This window comes from Megalobrama amblycephala, linkage group LG19 (assembly GCF_018812025.1).
Source record: "Megalobrama amblycephala isolate DHTTF-2021 linkage group LG19, ASM1881202v1, whole genome shotgun sequence".
NCBI classification, from domain to species: domain Eukaryota; kingdom Metazoa; phylum Chordata; class Actinopteri; order Cypriniformes; family Xenocyprididae; genus Megalobrama; species Megalobrama amblycephala.
This window is the reverse complement of record NC_063062.1, coordinates 24,850,967-24,872,092: the sequence shown is the minus strand read 5'-3', so window position 1 is coordinate 24,872,092 and position 21,126 is coordinate 24,850,967. Positions and strand designations below refer to the sequence as shown.

The 21,126-nt window shown below is 39.0% G+C and overlaps 1 protein-coding gene across 2 annotated transcripts in view; it reads left to right on the top strand.

Annotated features, from left to right (window-relative positions):
- The first annotated feature begins 460 nt into the window (after positions 1–460).
- The window catches only part of syt9a (synaptotagmin IXa), a 57,941-nt gene continuing 37,275 nt past the window's right edge, over positions 461–21,126 (top strand). The window contains exons 1-3 of one of the 2 annotated variants that reach the window (XR_007181675.1): positions 461–973; positions 14,898–15,348; positions 16,557–17,109. Coding sequence is in view for 1 of the 2 variants with exons in the window: in XM_048169120.1 (XP_048025077.1) it covers positions 826–973; positions 14,898–15,348; positions 16,557–17,109 (1,152 nt within the window). In the remaining variant the exon portion in view is untranslated. The remainder of the gene's footprint in view (positions 974–14,897; positions 15,349–16,556; positions 17,110–21,126) is intronic. The other variant, XM_048169120.1, reaches the window with a different exon arrangement.

The window sequence follows — 21,126 nt, the reverse complement described above, 5'->3', positions numbered from 1 at the left end:
GACCTCAATATCAAAAATGATGTATTCTCTGAGGGACTCTGTGATGAAAGCTCAGGCAGTGCTCTCCAACAAGATGCACGCATCTTCATTATGGTCTGTGCACTTCTGTTCACATTGGGCATATACCCTGCAGTCACTTTGAGACAGCCTCTTGGAAATCAAAGTAATTGTGATGAAAGGGAAGTTTGACTTTGATGCACTATTAATGCACTATTTGGTGCACTATTAATGTACTATTTGGTGCACTATTAATAATGTCTCAAATATATAAGAATTTGTGTAAGAACATGTGTGGTTTTGCTGTATGAAAATTTTACTTATTGGTTTTGTGAAGCTGAGTCTTACCCGGCTTCAGCTGTTTTAAACGATTGTTTAAATGAGTAAATGTAAAGTATTAGTATGCGCTGGTACTATCGTGTTGGACCAATAAACACACAGTGATTGCGCTCCTGCTGATGAGTAATTACGTGGCTATCAGGCTGTGAGCATGCGCACTGTCTTCAGCACCACGGCGAGCGTGGACATTGAGCTTCACACTTCAGTTCGCGCGCGTGTATGTGTGTGTGTGAAGATTCAACCGGTGGCTTTTGTTTTCTGACTCCACTCGCGTCGCGACTGTGCTTCACATCACGCAAGAATTCGTGTCGAGTGAATTCTGAAAGGGAATAATACTAATAATACTACTAATAAAAAGACTCAGAAACATTTCCACGTAAAAAGAGCTCGGTTTGTCCGCGAGAGTGGGATGCCGTCAGTGAGATGATGTTTCTCTGCGAGGGGATTGCGCTTTAGAAGCTCCACAATTCAGAAGGATGCTGGTGGGAAATGCCTGTCGACAGAGAGGACGAGATTTGTCAAAAAGCGCTAGAACTCTTATCGGATCTTTGTTCTAAGGGGGAGGTTCAGAACGAAAACTGTTTGGATTTCATTTATTATTTCCGAGACCTTGCCAGGCCGAGGTATTCGGACTCAGGTAGGCGACACTTCTGTTCTAAACGGCTGCATGCGTTTTTTTTTTCTCCTCAGCATCACGAACACGGTTAACACTAAAGTACTATTTTAATTTCATATCCTATGGTTATTTTTACGTAGTAGGTTCTTTTTCATTTGATTCAGCATTGACTTGTTGCTCAACAATTTATTCCATTTCAACCTCCAGGTGTGTTTAGGCTGGAGGAATGTCGACCACACTCACTGTGATATCTTACTGTGTTGGTGTGTGTCGTTATGTGTGTCGGTTGCGGTTGCGTTTGGTGTAGACAAATACTTTTGCAGCATGGCTTATTTCATTTTACTTGATTTTTATAAGAATTCAGTGGTTTAGCAATTCCAGATTATTATTATTATTATTATTATTATTATTATTATTATTATTATTTTAGTTTTTTTTTTACCAGAATGCTATATGCCATCATTACTCTGGGAAAAGGCTGTTCCTTATGACATGAGAGGATCACTGGGGTGCCAAGAGGTTCTAGGTTTGATCCATAAACTATCACAAATGAGTCCTTAATCGAGACACTTGCCTCAGCTTTCTCCAGGATCCTCCAGGGTTGTCCCTTTAATAGCATTAACTAAATAATAATAATAATATTGGTAATAAGGTGGTGACATGATGAACCCCTCACAGCTTCACCCCAATCCTCCTGTCCTTATTAAACCCATTCTCTTAATGCCATGCCCCCTGGGATAGCCTGACAAACCACACATTTACAACATTTCATCATCATTTATTTTATTTTTTTTAATAATTATTATTCTTTAGATACTGTTATATAACTGAAGCCACTCTGTCCAGTGAAAATTGAAAATTGTTGCATTTGATTTAAATATGGCATTTGTTACTTCACATTTATACTGTGTAGATGAACAGATTGAATCACAATGCACAATCTATTCCAACAGCACAGGCCAACTTTAAAAAGTGGAGTACTGGAATCAGACTGCTTGGATTCTTTAGCTACAGCACCTGCTGAGCAAGAGGCAGGAGTATTTTGTGCTAAACTCAGGTGTGCCAAGGGGATCTGGTAACCAGTGTTAAATTTACCACAATAGCTTTTACAATGATTCATCTTGATGTTTGATGCAGACATAGTTCCTAGATTTATTATATTTATAACACAAAGCTTCAAAAGTTTATTGGCTTTTTTATTTGCCAGATATGCATAGATGTTCTATACTATAACACTCTGTATTAGGACAAAGCTTTTGGTATAGGTCATGAAATTTTGGAAATACATTTTAAATAAATGACTACACATAAAATTAGCTCAGATCTAACAGTCATCAAGCTGAAAGCCAAAATTTAACCCTAATCCACTCCCCCAACACACAAGGATACCAGCTCAAGATTCTTAGAAGCTATATCCGCATCTCACTCACACTCTCTGACACACTGAGCTCCTGTGATTGCATTGGCATGGTTGGTTTTGTCAGTTCATTGAGAGCCAATAGCCTGCACCATAACCCAAGTCCCACAGTAGTGCTGCAATAAAAGGCTACAGCTGAGGCATGTCATTTCATATTGGGTGAGTGGCATCATGCAAAAAAAAAGTGAGTGCAGCACACAAGAGTGTGAAAATGTCACTGAACTATTTTTTTTTTTTTTTTCCCTCTCTCTGAAGGAAACTTGAAAGAGGTTTATTGAACAGTCCAGGTGGGAATGCAAAAGCATTTGTCACAAAAATAACCAATGTAGACGCATTGGAAAAGCATTCCACTACCTACATTTTTGTTTTTTCAAAACTCTATATATACCTATATACAGTATACATAAATACAGGCAGTGTTGTCTATATAAAATACCTACATACATTCAATTTACTGCTCTTTCCAGCTGAAATCAACACTACGGACAGTAAAACACCAACAACTTTTATTCTTTTTTCCCACAAATCATGATTACAGGGCAGATTATTGATTAATAAAGACTCATTGCATTGTTCCTTGCACAAACTATGTTATAACCTAAAAAAAAAAAAAAAAAACCTAAAAAAACAAAAACAAAACATAGTGATTGATTTGTAAACTAATTTGTTTTGACATTTGAATCACATAATTAGTTCCATATGTATGACTTGTCTGGTGTAGTAAACTAGTAAACTAAACTCACCTGGTACAGCATTGCACTTTTGTACTTGGGTACAAAAACTTGTAGCAGCAAGCTAAAATGGCATGATTGCTTCAGCACATACATTGCAATCTCACAATGTATATGCTGAAGTCTTTTCTTAACAGGTTTAGGGTAGGGTTTAGTGTAGGTGGCATGTTATGTTCAACATAGTACAGCATTAACCATTAATCATTTCCATTTTCAAACTGCCACGATACAAACAACAACCAGTGTAATAAAACACAATTCATGTTTATCTGCTTAGTATAAAAACTGAATGAATAAAGCTTTTAGGTTTGCCCCAGGCACGTTTTCCATTGAGCCTGAGTTGAAAAGTAGAAGAAGAAGAAGAAGAAGAAGAAAAATAAAAGCAAAAGTGTAATGCACTTAGTAGTTAGTTATATACAGTATGCAATTAGTGATGTTTACTACATTAAAACCCTACTCTAAGTATAAAAGAGAATAAACCGCTTAGCCGGTTTATTATCAGATCCATTGACACAATAACAATCAATGCCATATGTGTGTGCTGTAAGTAATCAGACAAATTTTATTTAGTTTTTTTTTTTTTTTTTTTAGATCAGTATAGTGCAGAGATGAAAGTAGGAGTGAGAGAGGAGGAGTGGGATTACGAACCTGGCCAGACAACAGCTTTTATATACTCAATGTTATTTGACCTAAGACTGTTTTACAGAGTTCCCTCATATTTTCAGAAAAAAATCAAGCATTAATGAAGACTATGCTTCTCCAATAGCTTAGATATTATTGAATAAGCAAATAAACACATTTGACCAGTCTTACAGCAAGAGTGTTTTTGCTCCATGGGAAATCAGGAAATTCAGACCAAGTGGCTGTGTAAACTATAATTAAATAATCAACAGCCTGAAGCCAGAGTGAAAAGAACGAGGCAAAACAATCATTATCTAGCATCTTACTATTCCGGAATGATCGCCTTTCTGTGAATGCTATAGTAACACTGTTATTTCTTTTGGAGGACAGATAATCTTTTTTTGAGAATAGACTTGATTACACAAGGGGCAATATTGAACACCGAGTGCAGTGCTTCTGTGATTTTGCAATGATTCTGAATGTTTAGAGCTCATTTTTTAGCCTTCTTAGGAAAGTGTGTTATGGCATAACCAACATTTGGTATTGTTCTATGTGGTTTTTGGTTCAGAGAAAGGGCTGCAGCATGAAAAAATACAGGCTGGAGTTCCATTGCTTTATTAGCCTGTTATTGGAAATCCTATTTCATCTTCTCAGTCCCACTTTGCAGAAAGATGTGGAATGGGGTCAGAGGGTCCAGCATAACCACTCGGAGCTTTGGCATGTAACAAGATACCAAGGGTGAATGACCGCCTAGTACTTTTAGATGTTGTTATTGCACCTTTTAGGGGTCTAGGAACGTGCAATATGCCTGTTTGTGAATGTGAATACAAAGAAAACTGCATTTCTCCATATTTATGATGTTGCATGTGTTACATAACTGCAAGCAGTTTTAAAATGTATAGAAATATTTGCTACATTATTACTATTTAAAACATCACTTCAAAATGAACAATTTTTGAGCAAATTTGATATGGAAAAAAAAAAAAAAAAAAAAAAAAATCTTGTTCTTTACACACTGGTTAGCCAAACTAGTCAAATACTAAACTAGTACAGTTTAAAATTATCAGTATTTTCTGTGTGTTCGAGAAAAAAAAAATAAAAAAAAATAAAAAAAATGAACATGAATGCATTTGTACAAGCAGCTGCAGCGCAGTGGGAATCTCAGCTACAAAGCACTTTGAAGCTCTTTGTATGTTGGAATGTTTCTATGGGTTACTAGATATGAGCCATTGTGGAGCTTTCACTTTGAAGTGTAACTGACACACTCAGTAGACTGAAATGAGTTGGGCTGCTTTAGAGGACTCTGCTCAACAGGGACAGCTCAAATCAAATAGAGTTTGGCAGCTGCTGTCTCTGCTGAATGCTGGGGATATGTAAAAGGAGAGGAAGAGGGGGAAAAACTCTGCCCATTAAAAAGTCCAGGTATAGTTCTATCTAGTTGATATAAAAATGCCAAGGTTTCATAATGCAGCATTTTAATTGAGCTGAAATCATTGATAAATATTTACTGGTTCTTTTTTATCATTATTATTTTTTTATTCCACAGGGTCTCTGTGGAATATTATGATGTAATGATGGAATGAAACACAACATACAACTATTACATGTAAATGTTTGTTACATGTTTATTACCTGCTACTACAAAATAGCACTATTTGTATGTCATTTTAAAATAATTGTCCATCATTAATAGGTAACTATGCAGGAAGTAATGCAGGATAAATGAGTAGTACAACATTTACACTTCAACTACTACTATTAACTAATCGGTAAGTAATAGCGAATTTAGGACTGAGACAGTTCTGTATTAGGTAATAATACTATTTGAGAAAATTATTGAATGAGACCATATTCATTAACCACTAGTATATTAATAACTATGACCAATTATAAAGAATTACCAATTAATTACTATTCATAACATTAACGTGTCTGCGTCATTATTACTCTGAATATGGTCATTGCTCACATCACAGATACGTTAATGTTGTAATTAATAATTAATTGGTCATTTTTTATAATTCTTGTTTTCATGTTTGTTAATAGTAATAGACAAAGGGTTACTGAAGTACTACTCATTTGTCCCGCATTACTCCCTAGTTATCTATTAATGACTGACTGTTATTCTAAAGTGTGAACTGTTTTTACAAGTTTCCTTCAATAAATATGTAATTTGGTGATTTAAATAGCACGGATGACAAGACCAGTGCTACTGGATTGCTGACACATGTTACTAATACAAAAGGATTTCTTGTTATTTTGGTATGCTATTTTATTCAAGATTATATTTTGGGCACAACATTTATCACATTTAACCTTAAAATGCACATATAATGTATAATACTTTGACACTAAGACAAAAAATTACTGGTAATTAATGTTCTCTTCTTTCAATATTTTCAACATTGCTTTTTAACTGATTTGTTTCTCTAAGATTAAGACAGCCTTGGCTGTGCATTGTGAACTGTAGTAAATATAGCTTGCGGTTTGAAATTGGATTTTATTTTCTATATAAAACCATGGTACAATGTCATAAAAGCATTTTAATAAAACTGTATTTTGTTCATGATTTTTAATTTCAGTAGATAATGTCTTTTGCTCTACAATCATGAATCTGAAAGAAAGTAACATCCAGGTATTTTGATCACCTGTTCATCACAGATAGTGGCTGTCTCAGAATACCAAGGGTTTTTAAATGATAATCTTAAATATTCAGTATTTGATGTAAGATATTAATGGTAGGAAATAACCAGGCAGCTTTTTAATGGGAATCAGACAGACAGCATGGTCTATGACCCGTTTTCTTCAACATTTGGAACCTAAGATTTCCCAGGTTTCACATGCACCTGACGCTCCAACCTATTAATAAATGTGGAACAATAAGCAAGAGACCTGTTAAAAACTATTATTTTATGTCAATTGTGAAAAAGTAACATTATGTGGAGTACCTGTCTCCCCAGCAGAGCAGTATTTCAGAGAAGGAGACTCAACAGCAATGGCATAGTTCAGGTATAATTCTATCTAGTTCACATAAACATGCCAAGGTTTCATAATGCAACATTTTAATTGAGCTGAAATTGTTGATGAATATTTACTGGTTCTTTTTTTATCATTATTTTTATTTATTTTATTTTTTTTCCACAGGGTTTCCGTGGAATATTATGATATAATGATGTAATGAAACACAACATACAACTATTACATGTAAATGTTTGTTACATGTTTATTACCTGCTACTACAAAATAGCACTATTTGCATGTCGTATTAAAATAATTGTCCATCATTAATAGGTAACTATGCAGGAAGTAATGCAGGATAAATGAGTAGTACAACATTTACACTTCAGCTATTACTATTAACTATCGGTAAGTAATAGCGAATTTAGGACTGAGAAAGTTCTGTATTAGGTAATAATACTATTTGAGATAATTATTGAATGAGACCATATTCATTAACCACTAGTATATTAATAACTATGACCAATTATAAAGAATTACCAATTAATTACTATTCACAGTAATTAAAGGTGTTGTCACGAACAATGAAAAATTAAGTGTCATTACCAGATGTTTAAATGAGGCAAATAAATAAAAATAAAAGTTTCTAAAAGGACATAAAACGTTTACTTCAAGTAACTTGAACACACAGTGTATGTCAATGCAAAGAAAGTGTATTACAGTTTAGATACTTGTTTCTTTAGCAGAAAAGTCTGGAATATTTAATTGCTCCTATTACAGTGAATGAAGCTGTTAACACTGCAAGCATTTAATTTGTGTAGCTTCATTCACTAAAGTTCCAGTGATCTAAAGGTTACTTTTAAAGCCTGTAAAGAATTATTTCTACATGTCCTAGAATTCTATAAAATAAGAACGAATAAACAAATTACAAGCAGTAGCACAAATAATTACAAGAGGACAAATATTCAAATTAAACAGTATTTTACAATGCTTGTGCAAACTCTATTACTCTATAAAGTAAATATACACAGATTCCTATTAAAGCTACATGAGTTAGTTAAGAGTGATTCTCTCTCTTTTTTGTTGTTTGATTAACTTAGGAAACAAGGCTGCTGTCACTTTAAGACCTAATGCATGAATCCGTCATATTGACGCACATTCAATATTTTCTTAAATGCGTTCAATTAAAGGTTTGGTAAATAGATTTTGAACAACGCTGTTGGACATTGTTGATATTTGAAATAAACCCAAACAAACCCACCCCTCTCTTCATTGCTCCGCCTCTAAAACTCACACTCCAATACTATCCACCCTGCTCCGAGTCGGTCTTGAACCCCGGCCTGATCACTGCTGGCATGCGAGGTGAAAACACTACCAATGACGCTAAACACCTCATTATCTAGTGGTCGTCAGTGTGCAGTGGTTTAATAGCAAAAAACTGGCCACTGTTACACATGCAATGTGAGTGGATGTCTGTTTATCACAGCCGACGTGCAACAAAATGCTTCACAAAAGGAAGCACAAAAATGAACGTACAGTACACAAGAGTAAATACAAAGTGTTCATTGTTAGTTGCAAACAGCACAACAGCTCCAGACAATCAAAACCGTATTATTCACCTGAGAAGCGGGATCAAAGCAGCCTCTGCATCTGTTTTCAGGCCTTCCAACTTAGGTCTCTCCAGCGCTGAAAAGCTTTTCTATTATAAACACGGGTCCTAAAGCGCTTGCCCAGTCATAAGCCTTCATTCCAGTAACATATTCTGAGCTCTTTTTTATTGTGTCCCATCTCTCATTCTGCAGTTTTTTTTTCTTATTTTCAAATCTCCATCTTGCTTGTTCTCTCTCTTCGACCGTTATACGTCCCCTAAAGCTGACTGGTTAGACATTTGTTGTTGGTGTCGGCCTGGCTAACTTCCAAACAGTGTAGTTGAAAAAATACATACCCCACCTTTAAGACTGTTTATGTGGTTGATCATCGGACATTTTGATATAATTTTGTGTGTATTTTCTCAAGAAGGCGTGAAAGAGAACTCAATTCTGTACTTGCATGCTGTCTGATCAGCAGCTTTCTGTGTGCAAGCACAGAAACTATCACAGAGCATTAATACTGCATTGAGTTTTCTTTTCACAACATCTTACACTTGAATGGCTTAAAATCACTAGAATGTTTAAACTAACAAGATTTAAAAAGTGTGAAAATGGTAAACTTTCTTTAGGAAAAAGTACTGGCCTGATTGTTTGAATAGGTGATTATAGTTTTAGGGGGGCTGAGACAACAGACAAGGGGGCTGAAGCCCCACTAAAAATGGTCTAAAATAGCCCTTGTGTCCTACAATTGTTACTGCTCATACCCTGCCATCATCCCTGCTGCAGTCTATGCATCAATTTGTGGTTTCATTTTCATAAATCTAAAGAGCTTTTGTTTGTTCATTGCATCCAGACAGCCATGAACAACATGGTGCAAATTTTATGTTGATATTTGATGATAAACTTTTTTGATGTTACTGTCACAGTCACCAGCTGGTGTGCCCAGGTTGATCACTAGAGGGCACTCTTTTCCTGACCTTTGCCATACACTTCAGTCCCCATAATCCTTTGCCCAGACTCATCAAGAAATATTGCATTTAGCGGTTGCTCATTACATTGTTAGTCTCAGCCTATGTAAATCATGTTTCTCTCAGTCATTGTTATCAAAGTTTTGCAAGTGTTACGTTGCACATCTGTGCACTCGCTCTTGTTCATGGCTCTTGGTTTTGTGGATTTTCTGTGGATTTACCCTTTTGTGTGAGTTTCCTGTCTGATGACCTGTTTGGATTTTTTTGTATGTGTTTTTGACCCTTTGCTTGCAAATTTGTCTACGATTCTGGATTCACCAATAAAGCTGCACTTGGATCTTACCCAAGTCTCAGAGCATTCCGTGACAGAAAACCTTGATCACCTCAGATCCAGCAGCATGAGAATTCGGATTCTTCCTCCGGCCACTAAAATGTAGCGGAGAGCACAATGTCTGGCATTGACTGCCCTGCATCAGCAGGGGTGTGGGGTAGGTGGATTTGCTCAGTTATTTTGGTCCATGGCTGTGGTGCTGGAATATTATGATACTTAGTTATCTTTAATGAATGCCTGGACTACCCTCTGCTTCTGTGGGAGATGGAGGAACTTAAGACTTCATTTACCATCTCTGATATCGAAGTCAAATAGTTACTCCTGGTCAGGTGGAGCCTATTTACAACAAGGCCACCACACCTGAGACTTCAGTCAATATGGATGCTAAACCAAAGACATCAGCCAAGATGTCCACCAAGCCAGAAACATCAACCGAGATGGCCGTGAAGCCAAAGAAATCAGCCGAGATGGCTACCATGTCAGAACCTTGAGCCATCACGGATGCTACGCCAGAGTCTCCAGCTGTCATGGACACCCCGCTAGAGTTCCCGGTTGTCATAAACATCGCACATGAAGCCATTAAGATGGTCCCTATGCAAAGGGGGATTGGCATCCATCTTGGAGGACACACATCTGATGTCAGTGCGAGCAGCCGGCATCTGTAGACCAGCGCCATCTAGCCCACCAGCCTCAGCGCTTTCAAGCCTGCCTTTGCTGTCCGTCCCAGAGGTCGTTCCTTTGTCCTCTGTTCTCCCCTATACGGCAATGGCCAATTTGTGTGTTTGGGAGCCCGCTCCAGCTCATGAGTCTGCTCCTGAGCCTGCTCCAGCCCATGAGTCTGCTCCTGAGCACACAGCCCGGTGATGGCTCCAGCCCCTGACCCGAATCCCGGTCCTGTGCCCATTCTACCTTGTGAACTGCCTATTTGCATTGATACAACCACGGAGGTCACCCCTGAATGTCCTGTTTGCCTCAACGTGACCGCAGAGGTCGACCCTGAACTTCCTATCTGTCCTGATGCGACCACTGATGTCATCTTGGAACTTCCTGTCTGCCTCTACACAACCGCAGAGGTCATACTAAAATATACACTACCGTTCAAAAGTTTGGGGACACTTAGCAATTTCCTTATTTTTGAAAGAAAAGCACTGTTTTTTCAATGAAGATAACTAATCAGAAATACACTCTATACATTGTTAATGTGGTAAATGACTATTCTAGCTGCAAATGTCTGGTTTGTAATATCTACATAGGTGTATAGAGGCCCAATTCCAGCAACCATCACTCCAATGTTCTAACGGTACATTGTGTTTGCTAATTGTGTTAATGGATGATTAGAAAACCCTTGTGCAATTATGTTAACACAGCTGAAAACAGTTTAGCTGGTTACAGAAGCTATAAAACTGACCTTCCTTTGAACTAGTTGAGTATCTGGAGCATCACATTTGTGGGTTCGATTAAACTCTCAAAATGGCCAGAAAAAGAGAACCTTCATGTGAAACTCGACAGTCTATTCTTGTTCTTAGAAATGAAGGCTATTCCATGTGAGAAATTGCCAAGAAACTGTAGATTTCCTACAGCGGTGTGTATTACTCCCTTCAGAGAACAGCACAAACAGGCTCTAACCAGAGTAGAAAGAGAAGTGGGAGGCCCCGCTGACCAACTGAGCAAGAAGACAAGTACATTAGAGTCTCTAGTTTGAGAAATAGATGCCTCACAGGTCCTCAACTGGCAGCTTCATTAAATAGTACCCGCAAAACGCCAGTGTCAACGTCTACAGTGAAGAGGCGACTCCGGGATGCTGGCCTTCAGGGCAGAGTGGCAAAGAAAAAGCCATATCTGACACTGGCCAATAAAAGGAAAAGATTAATATGGGCAAAAGAACACAGACATTGGACAGAGGAAGATTGGAAAAAAGTGTTATGGACAGACGAATCAAAGTTTGAGGTGTTTGGATCACACAGAAGAACATTTGTGAGATGCAGAACAACTGAAAAGATGCTGGAAGAGTGCCTGACGCCATCTGTCAAGCATGGTGGAGGTAATGTGATGGTCTGGGGTTGCTTTGGTGATGTTAAAGTGGGAGATTTGTACAAGTTGAAAGGGATTTTGAATAAGGAAGGCTATCACTCCATTTTGCAACGCCATGCCATACCCTGTGGACAGCGCTTGATTGGAGCCAATTTCATCCTACAACAGGACAATGACCCAAAGCACACCTCCAAATTATGCAAGAACTATTTAGCGAAGAAGCAGGCAGCTGGTATTCTATCTGTAATGGAGTGGCCAGCGCAGTCACCAGATCTCAACCCCAATGAGCTGTTGTGGGAGCAGCTTGACCGTATGGTGCGCAAGAAGTGCCCATGAAGCCAATCCAACTTGTGGGAGGGGTTCCTGGAAGCGTGGGGTGAAATTTCTCCAGATTACCTCAACAAATTAACAGCTAGAATGCCAAAGGTCTGCAATGCTGTAATTGCTGCAAATGGAGCATTCTTTGACGAAAGCAAAGTTTGAAGGAGAAAATTATTATTTCAAATAAAAATCATTATTTCTAACCTTGTCAATGTCTTGACTATATTTTCTATTCATTTTTCAACTCATTTAATAAATAAATAAATAAATACTTTTCATGGAAAACACAAAATTGTCTGGGTGACCCCAAACTTTTGAACGGTAGTGTATATATGTATAATATAAAGCTGGAAAGATTAATAGGGGCCAACTGCACTGGGAGGCCTGCAGCTGAAAACAGTATATTGATAATTATTAATCAGAAATACTTGATTCTGATTGGTCAATCATGACACTGATCAGTCAAATATTTCTGGATAATGACTGTCATGTCTAGTTTTGGTTTTGTTCATGTTTCATGTTTTCATTTCATAGTATTGTGTTTTTTTGTTGTTGTTGTTTTTTTTGCCATGTGCTCCCATGTCATATTCTGATTGGCTTCATCACTCTGTCTCGACTCCACCAAAAAGCTGGTGTGTGGTGGGCGTTCTGGCGCAATATTGCTGCCGTCGCATCATCCAGGTGGATGCTGCACATTGGTGGTGGTGGAGGAGATTCCCCCTTCAATGTGTAAAGCGCTTTGAGTACCTAGAAAAGCGCTATATAAATGTAACGAATTATTAATTATGTGATTCCCTTGTCCTCATGTGATCCTGACATGTGCTCCTTTGTCATTTGCCTCTTTGTTTCATGTCTTGTTTTTCATTGGTTCATTGGGTTTATTGTGGACAGGTGTTCCTTGTTTGTGATTAGTCCTTGAGTTTTTAAGCCCTCATGTTTGCCATGCATCCTTGTCAAGTATTGTCCATTTACCACTGCTGATAAGCTTATGTTTATTGTTTTTGTACCAGGCCATGTTTGCCATGCTCTTTGTTATTTTGTTGGATTTATGTTGGAATTCAGTAAACTCTGAGCCCTCTGCTTTACATTAGGGTCCTTATCTCCATGTCAGGGTGTGTGTTTTTTTTTTTGTTTTGTTTTGTTTTTTCCCTTGCTCTATTCTCTGACATGCATTTTGACTTATGACAATTACAAATTGTCCCCTTGGAATTATAAGGTTCTATCTGCATTCTGAGCAGTTTTGAGATATTGAGTTTCAAAGTTTTTTGCATTCCATTCAACTTTGTAGAAACTTTTTGTTTTCTAAATTAAAAACCCCAAAATGTACAAAACCTTGTCACAAAATAAGAATATGTGAATAACTCAATTTTGACAAATGTCAGATAAAACCTTATAATTCTAAGCGGATGAAATATTTATATTGTTTCTTGCTGTGTAATCCCACTATTGTCTACTTTCAATAAAATGACAATCTTTTTCTTAGATTGTGTCAGTGTGTCGAGGGCTAGAGAGAAATATTTCGGGCTTTTTACAATCCTGGGCTGCATTTCCCAAAAGCATCGCAAGCCTAAGTTAATCATAGAGACCTTTGGTGGCAATTGCTCTATGATCAATGTAGGCTTACGATGCTTTTGGGAAATGCAGCCCTGACTGTTTTCCCTCAAAATAATGATTAAGGATGCTTGAATGTCCACTTGGTGGTCCTGTCCAACCGTGTTCAACCCTTGGCTGCACCCCTGTGGCGTTCAATTAAACCAGTTTTGTCCATCCTAATTAAACACGTCACATGCTTTGAGTGAACTTTGTGAGGGTTCCATTTTTAACTTCTGCTAATTAACTTAAGTTCTGGATTTTAATTAAAGTTCATGGATTTCATTAGAGTTAAGGTTAAGGCCAATCATCACAGTGACAATATCCAATGTTTCAAATGGCAGTGGCTTAGAATTGGCATTCAGTTAGATGTCTAGGGAATACAGTGTGCTCATAGGGCTAATTTAATGTAGAAGCTATCGAAGCTTCTTTTTTTTTTTTTTTTTGAAAATCGGAGGAAAGGAAACTTTACAAATTAAAAGGCATTATATATCAAATTAAAGCAGGTGCCACCCGTTTAAAAAGATACTACTGTAGCGCCTATATTAGAGGTTTGAGAAAAAAGGTAGTTAATGGCATCTGACTGGAGATCTGTTGCCTCTAACTTAAGGTCCATTAAATGATTCTTTGAATTTTGAGTGGCTGCTCAAAGATCTTCAGACTAAATGGCTGTGAACGAATGGAGTCTAATTGCTGTTGTAGTGATGACATATTTCATACAATATTTGCAATTTCTATCAGCATTTGCAAAACATATGATCCTAAGATTGAGTTTTTGAGAATGCAATATTACCTATGTGTTTCAAGCCCCTTTCCCAGTAATCTTTGATCTATTAAAATCAGTGTTGCTTGTATCATAGACTCCCTTTGAATCCTGCTGACTCTATGAGTCGTTCAAGGAATTCACAGAGATTCATATAGATTAGAAATGTAACACCAATAGTGTGAAAATGCTGTGTGTAATTTTACTTATTAAATATTGAAATGCACCAGACGTGATATGTATTATATATAGATTGTTATTAAATGGCATTGTTGCATTTTTGATAGAATTCCATTTGCCACTTACAGACTGCAGCAAAATATGTCCATTCCAATGTGTACACAGACTTTCTTATGACAGTGACAACTACATACTACAACCAAATTAATTCTTGAAAAATGTTTGTAGTGAGAACTAAATTTTCAATAAATCTGAACTGTGTTTACAGAACTGAAATACTAGTTATTAAAACAGTCGACCACAACAGCTTGTGCTCCCACCAGCATGAAGTCTAAGTGTCCCATACATCATGTTCCAGAGAGCATTTGTATAAAAGGAACATACATATGTGGCCTATATTTCTGTCTCACCCTCTTTTTGTATGCATTCATTTTTTTCTTCTTAGACATATCCATTAGCCTGCTGTCATTGGTGGTGACCGCTTGTGGCTTGGCCCTGTTTGGCGTCTCTCTCTTTGTTTCATGGAAATTGTGCTGGATTCCATGGCGCGAGCGAGGCCTCTCTCCAAACACCAAGGAGGGACATCCAGACCCACCTCATCCTCCTCCTCCACCCCTTCAACCCCAGTCCATCTATACCGAGGTGGACGCCACCCTAGACCGCCGGAATAATGCCCGATGTTCAGTGGTAAAAGAGACAACAGTGCCTCCCACTCCAGTCTCTCCGGCAGTTCCAGGATCTCCTCCTGCAGTGCCAGTGCCTGAGGCAGCCCTCAAAATAAGCCACACTTCACCTGATATTCCACTGGAGGTGGAGTCTAAGCCTCAAGAAAATGGTGTCCATGGCAACACACGCATGCAGAGGCAAATTACTGATCCCTCCTCGACCTGTGTCAGGTAAGTCAACCAATTAAATTACTTTAATGAATTCTGGTAAAAAACATCAGTTTCTCAACAATAGAACTGGCTGAGAGGTCAATTTGGTCTCTAATCAGAGTTTATTACTAAGTGTCTCTACAGTAGAGGACACTGACCTCATAAAGATGTAGTTTTCAATTTAAAGTTGGATAATGTTAAGGCAGGCATATAGGCTTGCAGAGTTTTATTGCACATTTTAAAATGACAGCATAAAATAACAAGAACATTCCTGAATAAGGAAAATATCAAGTGTCTTGAAGCAATCATATTGCTTTTGTTGTGATTTTGTAAAAAACACACTATGTTTACATGCACCCACATAATTAGTTAGTAATCAGATTGATACCTCAATCAGACTGACAGTCCTTCATATAAACACCTCAATCAATCTGATTAAACTCAATCTGAATGAAATTTAGATTTAAAGGGGTGGTGTAGATCTGAAATAATCCAATCAATGTAAATGCTTGAACATGATCTTGGATTAAAAAAAAAAAACCTTGCTCCCATGCAGTGTCATGATGCATATGTTTATTAGAGGCCTTTTGTAATAAGATCTCATCTCCATTTACATATGTTTTACATCTTACGAATGTGCACGTTTATTTACATCTTATGAACTGTTCAGGTTGAGGAGACTGCATATTTAATATTTGCTAAAAAAGCTCTTCTGACATATTTGTCAACTGTCCTTTCAGGCATGTCATCAAGGCAAAAATTACAATTATACTCACATTAGCTCCAGTGACATTACATATAAGTTTAGGGTTCAAACAGAAATTTCAGAATCTGAAATGGGATTGGATTCATTCCCATTGACTAAAATGAATACATGTACTGTAAACACCCCTAATAAGGTTGTGCAATAAAGGGAATATGGCCACAAGTAAGGGTGTTCCTAGGCACAATTTGAAGCTGAGTCAATTTAATCCCTTTTACCATGATAAAGCAACACTTATCATAAAACAGATGGGTCCAATTCTGGCTTCTGATCTGTCAATAGGTTATTTTGTTTCTGTCTCACTAACTTGGCATTTTTTAAAAACTTTTTTGACACACTAAAAAAATAATACTAAAAGGTTTGACTAAGTCTTTATTTAGTATGAGACATTTAATTTATTTATTTGGCTCACCAAGTAAACCTCATATGCAGTAAATTGTCTTTAACTCCAACTATCTGTCAACAGGCAAAGTTCAATTCGGCGTCAGATGAACCAGTCTAACCCTGACTTTACAGTAACCCAGTTCCAGAGGCAGGACTCTCTGACTGGCATGAGTCTGGGCCAGCTAAAACCAGAACTCTACAAACAACGATCCCTAGATGGAGAGGACAACCGAAGCAGTCGTGTGGACAGCTGTGGACGCCTCCACTTTATTCTTAAATATGACTGTGACCTGGAGCAGCTCATTGTCAAGATCCACAGAGCCCAAGACCTCCCAGCCAAGGACTTTTCTGGAACCTCTGACCCATATGTAAAAATCTACCTTCTCCCAGACCGCAAAACCAAACACCAGACCAAGGTGCATCGTAAGACTTTAAACCCTGTGTTTGATGAGGTCTTCCTCTTCCCTGTGGCATATGCAGACCTGCCCACAAGGAAGCTGCACTTCAGTGTCTACGATTTTGATCGTTTTTCACGCCACGATATTATTGGGCAGGTGGTGGTTGACAACTTTCTGGATCTAGTGGATTTTCCCAGGGAGACCAAACTCTGCAGGGACATCCAGTATGTGTCTTCGGTGAGTAGATTTTTATGATTCTGTTGAAAGGTATATTCTAAGAGATGAGGATACATCTGAACAAAAATAGACCCTAAAACACTTGAGTCAATTGAGATATTCAGAGACTATAAACATATATACATATATATCAAAAGATGGTGATACAAGAGCCATGAAAATAGCATGTAAATCACTTTCAGAGGAACTTGTAATAATAAGGCTTATAATAATAGGACTGAATAATGGTTTTCAATTCTGAGTCCTCATAGCACTGCAACATTTAGTATGTTTTAGCTGGCACTGCAGTTCAGTCAGTCGGTATAACAGTATAAGAGACAGACCACTGGTTTTACAATAAATGAGAGAAATCTGAACGCCCAATATGGTGGCTCTAGTAAAGTAAGTCTAGCCTAAAAGAACCAGTCAGCAAAGCCACTGCCTGGTCTTTATGGCAGTTCTTGCTGTGTGATGACAGCATAGGCCTACTGTGTGATGATAGCTGCAGCTGCTATTGAAAGCTCCAGAAACAGCCATAAAGTGGTTAGTGTTGTTCAATTTTGTGAAGCCAGTGCAAATTTCTGCAGCATTACACTACACATGCACATTGGTTGGACCAACCAGAAATATACAGTTGTTGTTGGTGTGTGTGTGTGTGTGTGTTTTAAGATAAGAAACAACATTTATGATGACGTTAATGTGCAATTTTATTACTGATTTGAAATATGTTATTGAAATGCAACTTTTCAAGGCAACTTTTTCCATTAAAGTCAGCATGTAACAGAAGTTACGATAGTAAATGGCTTCTCAAACAAGAAAAAAAAAAAAAAAATGTAAGGTGGGACTTGATTTTGTCCACCATCAATTGACTGGATATTTGGATTGTTGCCATTTGCTATTTGCTGTAACTGTAATTGAAAGAGGTTGTCCTATTGCTTTTGAAATGGCAAAAATGGCTTTTGAATTGGCAAACATGATTGCTTCTGTCTGCTTCTCTGACCTATTTGTGCGATCAGTGGTTTGCATTCTCTAATTAGAAAGGAAGGTCTGTACTGGGTCAGACCATCAAGATGACTCCTCCGTGTAGTTGTTATTTTAAACACACTGTTACACATCACTGAGAATCTTGTAAATCTGAGCTGTGTCACATTAACCTTTCTGATTCACATCTGATCCATTCACATGTTGCATTATTATCTGTTAAGGCATTTTATAATTTACCTGTTTGATTAAAAACAGTACACCTTGATTTAAAAATACCTAAAGCAACAGTTCACACAAAAGTAAACTTCTGTTTTCATTTACTCACTCTCTTGTTGTTCCAAACATGGACGGTTTTCTTTCTTCCAAGGAAAAATTAAGAAGAGATTCTAAAGCATGTTCACACTGGTCTTTTCTTGTGTGTTATATTCAAAGTATTCTGAAGCTGTACAATAACTTAGTGTAAGGTAAAGACACACATTTAAATATTCACTGAAAATCTTCTCCTCCACTGTTGTTCTCAAACCTCACTTGCATTTGAGCATATTCATAATGTAAATGTCACATGAAGACATATTTTCATTGGGTAACTATTGAAAAATTGCTCTTTTTGAAATGTTGAAATTTAGCTCAAAGCTATTTTATGAATTCAAAAGGCTATAGGACAGTGGTTCCCAATTCTGGTCTTGGCATTACATGGTACGAGAGCAGTCTCTAGAGCAGGGGTGGGCAAACTCGGTCCTGGAGGGCCGCTGTCCCTGCAGAGTTTTGCTCCAACCCTAATCAAACACACCTGAACCAGCTAATCAAGGTATTCAGGATTACATGCAGGTGAGTTTTATCAGGGTTGCAGCTAAACTCTGTAGGATAGTGGCCCTCCAGGACCGAGTTTGCCCACCCCTGCTCTAGAGGCTAAAAAAAAAAACGTCTCAGGTTACAGATGTAACCCTGGTTCCCTGAGTAGGGAACGAGACGCTGCGTGGTAACGCATTGGGAACCTTCTGCGTGATGTCGTCACTGAAGCACTCATGTATCTAGCCAATCGCGTAGCGAGACGTCAGAGACGGGTGACGTCACGGACCAGGAACTATAAAGCACACTCGGATGCAGAGCACGCCAGCTTCTAAGTAAGTCTGAAGCAAGCACTCGCAAGTGTGCAGGGGTACGGCAAGAGACGCAGCATCTCGTTCCCTACTCAGGGAACCAGGGTTACATCTGTAACCTGAGACGTTCCCTTTCGTGGGAACTATCGACGCTGCGTGGTAACGCATTGGGAACGCAATCCCAACTGAGCCGTAGCTCAAACACTTGTCAAAGTTATCTTGACAGGACAGAGGACCCCGGAGTGGAGCCGATATCAAGGTTATAATATTTAATAAATGTGTGCTGGCATGACCATCCAGCTGCATCACATATATCACTCATGGAGACACCTGACATCAAAGCTTTTGATGCCGCCATACCCCTAGTCGAATGGGCGCGAACATTCAAAGGAGAGGGCTGTCCGGCCGCTTCATATGCAAGTGAGATGGCCTTGACCACCCACTTGCTCATTCTTTGTTTTTATGCTGGGTCCCCTTTTTTAGGGGACCCATAACAGACAAACAATTGATCTGACTTACGCCACAGGGCAGCTCTGTGGACATAAGCATCCAAAGCCCTTACTGGGCACAACAGATTCAATTTTTCCTGATCCGCAGATTCAAATGGAGGAGGATAGAAGGACTGAAGCACAATGGGGCCTGGGACATTGGTAGGGACCTTAGGGACATAACCCGGTCTAGGATACAGGAATGCTTTCACCTTTCTTGGAGCAAATTCAAGAAAAGAAGGAGCAACAGAGAGTGCTTGTAAGTCTCCTATCCGCTTCAGAGAAGTGATAGCCAATAAAAGAATTGTTTTAAGAGTGAGGAACCTCTCAGGTACCTCCTCTAGTGGTTCAAAGGGAGCCTCAGCTAACCCCTGTAAGACCACAGCCAAGTCCCAGGTCGGAAGCCTTGTGCGCACTGGAGGGCTCAACCTCAGTGTGCCATGGAGGAAGCGTGTGACGAGGGGGTCTCAACCTACCGAGATATTCCCCTCAAGAGGAGCATGATATGCTGAGATTGCTGCAACATAAACCTTTAAGATTGAGTGAGATAGACCCTCCGAGAATTTTTTTCTGGAGGAATTTTAGCACACAGCTAATGGAAGAAAGGACAGGGTCCGTATTCTTATGTCTACACCAGGTTGAAAACAAATTCCATTTGTAAGCATACAACTTCCTCGTGGCGGGAGCTCTGGAGTTAAGAATAGTCTCCAGAACCTCGGTTGGGAGACCAGCATCTACGAGCCTGGCCCCCTCAGAGGCCAAGCCCATAGTTTCAGTCGTTCTGGGCGGGGATGTATAATCATGCCGCCCGCTTGAGACAGGAGGTCCTGTCTGAGAGGAAGCTACATTGCGGAGCCGTTGAGTAATGACACTAGGTCTGAGAACCATATCCTGGTTGGCCAGAATGGGGCTACCAGTTTTAGATTGGCCCCTTCTCGGCATACTTTTTCCAGAACTCCCGGGAGCAGGGCGATCGGGGGAAATGCGTACAGGCTCAGCCTCGGCCACGTCTGTACCATAGCATCCAGACCCAGAGGTGCTGGATGTGTTAGGGAGTACCAGAGTGGACACTGGGTTGACTCTCCCGAAGCAAACAGGTCGACTTCCGCTCGACCGAAATTTTTCCATAGGAGATCCACCACTTCTGGGTGGAGTCTCCACTCCCCGGGCCTTGGCCCCTGCCTCGACAGGGCATCTGCTCCCACATTTTGATGTCCCGGGATGTAAGCTGCCCTCAGCGAGAGCAGCTTCCCTTGAGACCACAGGAGGATCTGACGGGCCAAGTAATATAGTCGGCGATACCGCAGACCACCCTGATGATTTATATATGTAACCACTGCAGTGTTGTCCGTACGAACCAACACATGGTAACCTCTCAGGTCTGGGAGAAAGTGTTTTAGAGCTAGGAACACTGCCATCATCTCTAGCCGATTTATGTGCCAAGAGAGCTGATGGTCCTCCCAAAG